The sequence below is a fragment of the Crocodylus porosus genome, unplaced genomic scaffold, assembly GCF_001723895.1.
Source record: "Crocodylus porosus isolate Cpor-Errol unplaced genomic scaffold, CroPor_comp1, whole genome shotgun sequence".
NCBI classification, from domain to species: Eukaryota; Metazoa; Chordata; order Crocodylia; family Crocodylidae; genus Crocodylus; species Crocodylus porosus.
Window position 1 is genome coordinate 11,960,850 of NW_017728947.1, and position 7,435 is coordinate 11,968,284.

The 7,435-nt window shown below is 40.1% G+C and overlaps 1 protein-coding gene across 2 annotated transcripts in view; it reads right to left on the reverse strand.

The window, feature by feature from the left end:
- Nucleotides 1-7,435, reverse strand: part of PDE3B (phosphodiesterase 3B) — a 161,587-nt gene that overhangs the window by 65,665 nt on the left and 88,487 nt on the right. For both annotated transcript variants that reach the window (XM_019551409.1, XM_019551408.1), the window contains exon 2: nucleotides 4,557-4,607. In XM_019551409.1, the coding sequence (XP_019406954.1) occupies nucleotides 4,557-4,607 (51 nt within the window). The remainder of the gene's footprint in view (nucleotides 1-4,556; nucleotides 4,608-7,435) is intronic.

Below are 7,435 nucleotides of genomic sequence, written 5' to 3' on the forward strand. Positions count from 1 at the left end.
AAAGTTTGAAATATTGCGAGAATTACCAAAATGTGACACAGAGACACAAAGTGAGCAAATGCTGTTGGAAAAATGGCGCCGACAGACTTGCTCGAAGGATTGCCACAAACCTTCCATTTGTAAAAAACGCAATATCTGCGAAGCGCAATAAAGTGAAGCACAATAAAACGAGGTATGCCTGTATACTGGTAGAGAAGACTAGATGAGTTAATCCTTGTGCAGCATAAAATCTAATAGAAAACATACTACTTTGCCTTACAGACATGTAAAATCAAGCCTACATGTAAAGTATTCCAGCAGAAACATCAAGAAATCTTTGGCCATATACAGGAGATTAATTCGATAGCACATAACACCATTATGATGGCAGAGACAGCAAAGTAGCATGACCAAATTCTGTACCAGCTAAAAGGAAGGGCACATACACCAAAATATCAAGTAAAGTTTTGATTACATGATTTCCAGCTACCACATGCATCAACTAAATAATGAAGATACAACAAATTAGATGAGCTGAGAAAAGGTCTGTAGAGGTAAGGAGACTTGCACATTTATGTAATGACGACATTGATACAAAAAAGAACCCCTATGTTTGAAACTTTCTGGTTCATGAAGGACCAAGTCTAGTTTCAGGATAGCACCATATTCAGAGGGGAAAAGGTTGCTGTTATTTATTTTATCCACAAGAAGACTTCATATCAGGAGATGAAGAGAACCAAGGTATAAGAGAGAACAAAAAAAAAGTAGTCAGACACTTCCAGAGAGACTGAGAAGATAATTAAAAGATGTTCAAGGTATACATGCATAAATTACAACAATTCAAAAAGAAGCCATAAGTTAATTAGTATTTGGAGGTGGTATCACTCCTAAACCAAACTGTCATTTTAGTTATTGCCAAACTAAAAGCACTATTTACTTGACACAATGTCCTGAGGCACTCATGACTGGCAGTAGTGTCTCATTTGTGAGCCTTTAATTCTAAATGTTTGCAAAGGGGTGGGTTTAACCTAAACAAAGCCTGAGAAGCCCAAGACTTTCCCACTTCAATGGGGCAGTCAAAGGTAAAGTGGTAGCAGACAGATGCCCATTTGGCCATCATCCAATACTGGAATGCATTAGTAACTGGCTCATGACCCTAATCAGTCTGAAAGTTCTCTCAGATCTGTGTTCTTGGGGAACCCTGGCACAGTACACAGCCTGTCTGACTCACAAAGAACTCCCCACCTCTGTCTGAACAAGAACGGATTAGAGGAAGGACTTACAAAAGACACTGAAGATGCAGCAGGAGATGCATCTTAAGCCCTCCAGACAAGGGTGACAAGAGTCACCCCGGTCTCATTTACACAGGAGATGGAACTGGGTGACAAATCATTATTATAGGAGATGGAACAGGAAAGCACCCTCATTAGCATTCAGAATGGAGAACAGAGATTCCAAGGCAAGGACCGCACTGAATTCTGGGACCAGAGAAGCAGGGAAGCACTGCATGATGGGGGAATCCCTGCTCCAAATGTTAATCACCCAAGTCTACACACATCCAGCTCAACATTTAATCAGACCAATCCTAGTAATGACTCCTTTATTGGTACCCAGAACACTGAATCTGCCTGTCTGTATTGCAAGCTTCTTCAGATTAATGCCACCCGTAGCCAGAAGTGATCAGTTCCTATTATCCAGCATATGACCCATCATTTACCCATAAACAAACCTAGTCTTCTACCTTGAGCAAAAAACCCTACCCAAGCTCAGTTTCAGACGTGGTGCTTGGATCCAAAAGCTGCACCAGTTCCACTCTTTTTCTGTCTGGAATCCCTGTATTGATCACGCTCAGAACTGTACCTGGGGCACCTCGACTGGTTCAAGCTTCGCTGAGTGGTGAGACCCCAAAACTCCCTCCCTTCCCCTCCCCCTCTCATTTCCTTACTGCAGGCACAGCTTTCTATACCTGACTTTTGCTAATCAAACTTGAGGTAGACTTCCCCAAATATCTAATTGAAACTATGTAATGTTGTAACTATTTTATTAGTCTCTCTTGTATGGCTATTACTACTGGTATCATCATAAGTTCACATACCTGGCAATAAACAACTTTAATGGTCAAGCTGGCTGCTATAATCTCTCTTGACCTCATTTACTCTTCCTTCCCCTTGACCATGAAAAGAAACGTTATGCAGCAACACTTCTTTTACCTAAGCCAAAGATCACTGCAATGCCCAAAAACAACAGTGGGGTCTGCTCATCAAGGGAGTTACCCCTAGGACCACTGTGACAAGAGACTGGGATATGCTGAGTTTTGAGGTGCACGAGGGTATCAGCTGAAAGTGCTAATCAGAACCCTGTTCAGACGTATCGTGTGTGCGCGCGCGCGTGTGCGTGTCTAAATGCATTTATTATTGTCCTACTGAAATAAGGGATAAACTGAGTTCAAGGTACATGAGGGTGTCAGCCTCTCAATGTTAAATAATCCAGCCTGACTCAGGCATGCCCTTTTAATCTGTGCTTGTGTTTGACTGATTTGGTGGTTGGAGGACCCAGCCACATTGAAGCCAAGTCCTACAAGATAGCTCCACTGGGGGTAAGGTCTTGCAGAAAGGAGAGATACAGCTTCATACAGAAACACAAGCAACACATTGATAGAATTACAGAGACCCCAAAAAGGTACCTAGTAAATAAGCACACCCCAAAGTGACAGGCAAATCTGGTAACAATGCTAATGTGCAAATTGTTCAATGGGCAAAGAGCATCTCCTGATAGGAGATGGCTCAAATTTCCTGCATAAAACAAAAGAACATTTGGGGAAAGTTCTGAATATACAGTAATCTCACAGAAATATTGTATATGGAGTTGAAGTAGGAATGCCATGTCAAGGTAAAGATAAATGTAAGATGGTTGCTTGCTGTCTTAGAGAGAAGATATGAATACTGTACATCATAACAAGTGATCATTCTGGCAAAAAATAAATACTACTGAAGAGCAAAAACACTTGTCCTGTAAAAGCATAGAATCTAGAAAGCTGCAACTGAGACTAATCCAACAGCATAAACAAACGCAACTAATCCAATGAACCACCAAGTGCTATATATTAGGTCTTTAAAAATAATGAAGAAATTTGGAAGAGATGCCCCCAGTGACCCAACAAACATGCCATGGTTTAAATTGTCCAGTGGCAATGCACAGGGGGTGCACATGAACCCTCTAAGCATGCCAGTGCACCCCCTGACACCCAGCATTCCTAGGCTGGTGCCCCCCGCCCCACCAAGAGTGGCCGAAGCAGCAGTCCCTCTGCGGTTAATCACGTTCACCCGGAACTGCCAGTGGCGTGCTGCTGGCACTTGCGAGTTGGCAGGATTGGCTGCCAGTCACCCATGAAATTGTCAGTTGAACAATTATAGGACTCTTTGAAGAAAGCAGTAACTAAAAAAAACTGATTTGGAGAAAGTCTCATTCTGGTGGCTTTGTTTCATATTAGTATTATCTACTGAGTTATATACATTTGTTAGCTTAATTATTTTATTGCTTTATTAGTTTTAAAATTTATAATCATATACCTATTTGATTTTAAAAAGGAGTATTTAATAGGCCTTAAGAGAAGTGGAAATGGCTCAGTGGTAGCTGGAAGTGTGGGTGAGTGTATATGGGGCTTCACAAAAGAGGGTAGTCTCTTGCAACTTCTTTGTCTGGCATTGGACAGGTACAGTCCAAATCATGAATATTACATTTCACAGATCAAACTACAGGAGATCTGGAGAATGCCAGTGAACTCTGGGGAGTACTCAGGGCAGATGAAACCTATTATTTCCTGACTGACAGGTCCAGTCATGCATCATAATTAATATAATAGAGACCAGCCACACTCTGGAATGGTAAGACTGCAAATGATGAAGGAGCAGACTCTTAGATGCAGAAACACTGTCAACTTGGTGTGCAAAAACTAGCTAAAAGTTTTACAAAGGGAATAAAATACTTTGGCATGATAAGAGACTTGCCAGGGGTTTTACTAGAAGCAGAGACTTGGGATTGAGAACCCTGGGCATTTTTACATGTACTCCGGAGATGCGGGGGCAAGGGAAGGGAGGGGAAATGGGAGTGGGGTGCGGCAGAAAGAGTGGGAGAGAAATGCTTTAAAATTAGAGTGGCTCTGAGAGCTGCTCTAATTAAAAGTGCCCAGGGTGTCTTGTGCATCACCATGTCCATGCTTCAAAGAGGTGGCATCTACCATTCAAACGAGCTTTAGTTAATGCGCCCCTGCCAATTTTTGAAGCACAGGCACACTGATGCACAAGACTTGAAGACTGGCTGGAGCACAGTAGTTACCATGCTCCAGCAGACTCAATTAATTACAGTGCATCAGAGCAGCCTATGTGCAGGTACCCCCTGCGATAAAAATAGGAATTTATCACCCACTACAAATATTACATACAGAAATACCATTTAAGTAGCTGTAAAAAAAATGATAATATAAATAAAATAAAAATTAAAAATTATCATTCTATAGGGAAACTTTTACCCTCAATTTGTATTTTCATTGAATTAAAATGCTGTTAAGATGAACTAACCTGATAATGTGGTTTATACCATTGCTTCAAATCCCAGTCCCAGAGAATCATCTATAAAGAAGAAAATAAATAACAATGAGTAACAATGAAACAATACACCTTGATCAGAAGATTCTTTTAAAATAAATACGTTGGTGAAATACAATAATACAAGTTCAAAATAAATTTCTCTCTCAGATATTGATGCAAGAACAAGTCATGACAGACTAAGAAAACTACGCAGTAGTAATTGTCAGTAAAAGATAATTATTTTAATAGTAATATGATTTAATTACTGATAAAATATTTAAAGCATCTTATTTAAATACTGTTGGAATGATAGGAGTAAAAAAAAAAAAAAAAAAAAACCAAAGAAGTCATCTTTCAGAACAGAAAGGAACCACTCCTTAGTGCTAATCTCTCTTTAAAATACTTTATGAGCACATGGACAAAAGTAGTGCACATTATTGGAAGAAATAATATCTTCCCAGCCTGTTAAAAAAATACAAAAAAGATGTCTACTGAAAACTAACAACTACAAATAATTGAGAATCTAACCAAAACCAAAAATTGTGAGTACGAGTAATTAGTGGCAAACAAAACTGTTCAATACGGGACAATACTATCTTGGTCATGTTGCTTCATCACTTTTCCTGGTACACAAAGAGCTATGAAACAATCAGATTAATGGGAAAATTTGAGTGAGAGTTCTGAAGGACAGTTCCCTCTGCATTTTAGCAGTTTGTGTTTAGTTCATCTGTCAACATGGTCAGGAACTAGAGGTTTACTGATACAAAATCAGCACCGATATAAAGGAAAATTGACATTAAATCGATAATCAGCTTTTTTGGTTGCTAAACCATGTGCACATATGCATCTGCAGTGCAGTACGCAGGTGGCCAAGAGCACAGCGTAGTACAGTAGCTTGGAAAGCAACGTCAGGCTAATAAGTCTGTTGGGGGTAGAGGGGGGAAGAGGGGCAGACCGAGGCCCCCACAGTGAAGGAGGCAATGGGGCTGGTGCTGGGCAGGAGTAGACACTGTACAGCCAGGGTGCAGGAACATTGCCGCCATTGCAACCCTTGTCAGCTGTGGGACTGGCAGCAGAGGGTGCATCCATGGGGCTGGGAGTCCCAGCCACAGGAGCACCTGACCACAATCAATTAATGGAGTAATACTAACAAGCTACAGTGTTATTATACATTTTCTGTGGAATAACTTTGTACCTTATTGCTTGTTTTATCTTGCCATCAATTGGGTGAATGTGTTTATCACCTAGCCAACTTCATTTCCTTCTACAACAGCATAGAGCAGCAATTCCCAATGTGGTGCATGCATGCTATGGCACCCCCTAAGGTTCATTCAGGTGCCCATGAGCATTTTCACCATCAGTAAAAATCATTATTCCAACATAAAATGCTGCCACTGATGACTGAGCTCAGGCTGTATGCAATGGCCACCAAAATGAGACCAAGTCAGTCACGCTTAGTACTCCCTCACCAAATGAAACTATGCACATGTGCATATCCAGGATGCTAAATTCTAAACTTTAATATTCAAACTGGCACCTGCTACTTTCTCTTTTAAATTTGAATGTGCCCTTAGGCACAAACTTTGGGACATAGAGCACCATTTATTGATAGGTGGGAGCAAAATACTCCAATTATATGCATCCTAGATAATAGGATTATGCAAAGTTTCGGTCCCCGATTCGATTCAGTGGAGACTCAGCCTGATTCGGTGGCCCAGCACGCTCCCCGGTGGACCCGAAGTACTTCCGATTTCACCGCTGAGCACAGAGGGCACCCCCTCCCCCTTCTTGGGATGCTCCATCCACTCCACCATCGCAGCATTCACAAGCTGCGCCCGGTACCTTGAGGTATGTAGAAAAAAATTTAAAGCTGTATCTATGGCTGAATCGTTGATTCTCTGAATCAGCATCAAATCTTCATATTCAGATTTGGCCAAATCTAAAATCAGGAACAGGGATCTGAATCAATTAATCGAATCACTGTCCCCGATTCGGGCCGAATCCAAATCAAATATGGCCCGTTTTGCACACCCTTACTAGACAAGTGCATAATTAAAAGTTCATAAACACCCTGCTAGCCCAATTTATTCCCTAATGCCCATGTTGCATTAAAAATTAAGATGTGAAATGGGTTATACCAAGATTCCCATTGCAATGACAGTAATTCTGAGTTGTTTACATAGTTTGGTTTTCTTAAGATGACAATTCATAAATATCATGGTGGTATCCAACCAAAGGCAGGGTAGATATGCTCTGACTTCTGATTGACCTCAGACAAGCACAACTAACTACCTCTTAATATCCAACACCACACGTAAGTATATGCCTTAATAAATTGCTATGTATTAATACGTCTTGTTTGCAACCTTTTCACAAGTTAGCATTCCATGAAACAGTGTTCCTGCCCAAGCCACTTGAAATTGTATTTCTAGTATGAATTTGTGAGAGATGAGAGTTATCAGTCCTTTATTAAAAAATCTGATGTTCTTCCTCAATTCAGAAATTCTACTAAAAAAAAAAAACTTTAAATAAACATTCACTGTAATTAGTTAATCAAAATTACAAAGGACAATTAGATATTTTCCTGTATTTCAGATATTGTCCCTTGTAGTTCTATGTAATATGGTGATCTTGGGGATACGTTCACTTAAAGATACCCAGCAAAAACTGAGGGACTAAACTTAATGACTAAATTTAGAAGCCATTTTTAGGCATATATTCCTACGTATGTAACAGCTGTCTTGGTATATCTGCCTGTCCCTAACCCAACAGCTTAATGGAATACAACATCTATACTTATGACTGTTAAAAGACTTTGCAAAAAAACAATTCATATCTTAAATATCAAAAATAATTAGTAGTATGAATCG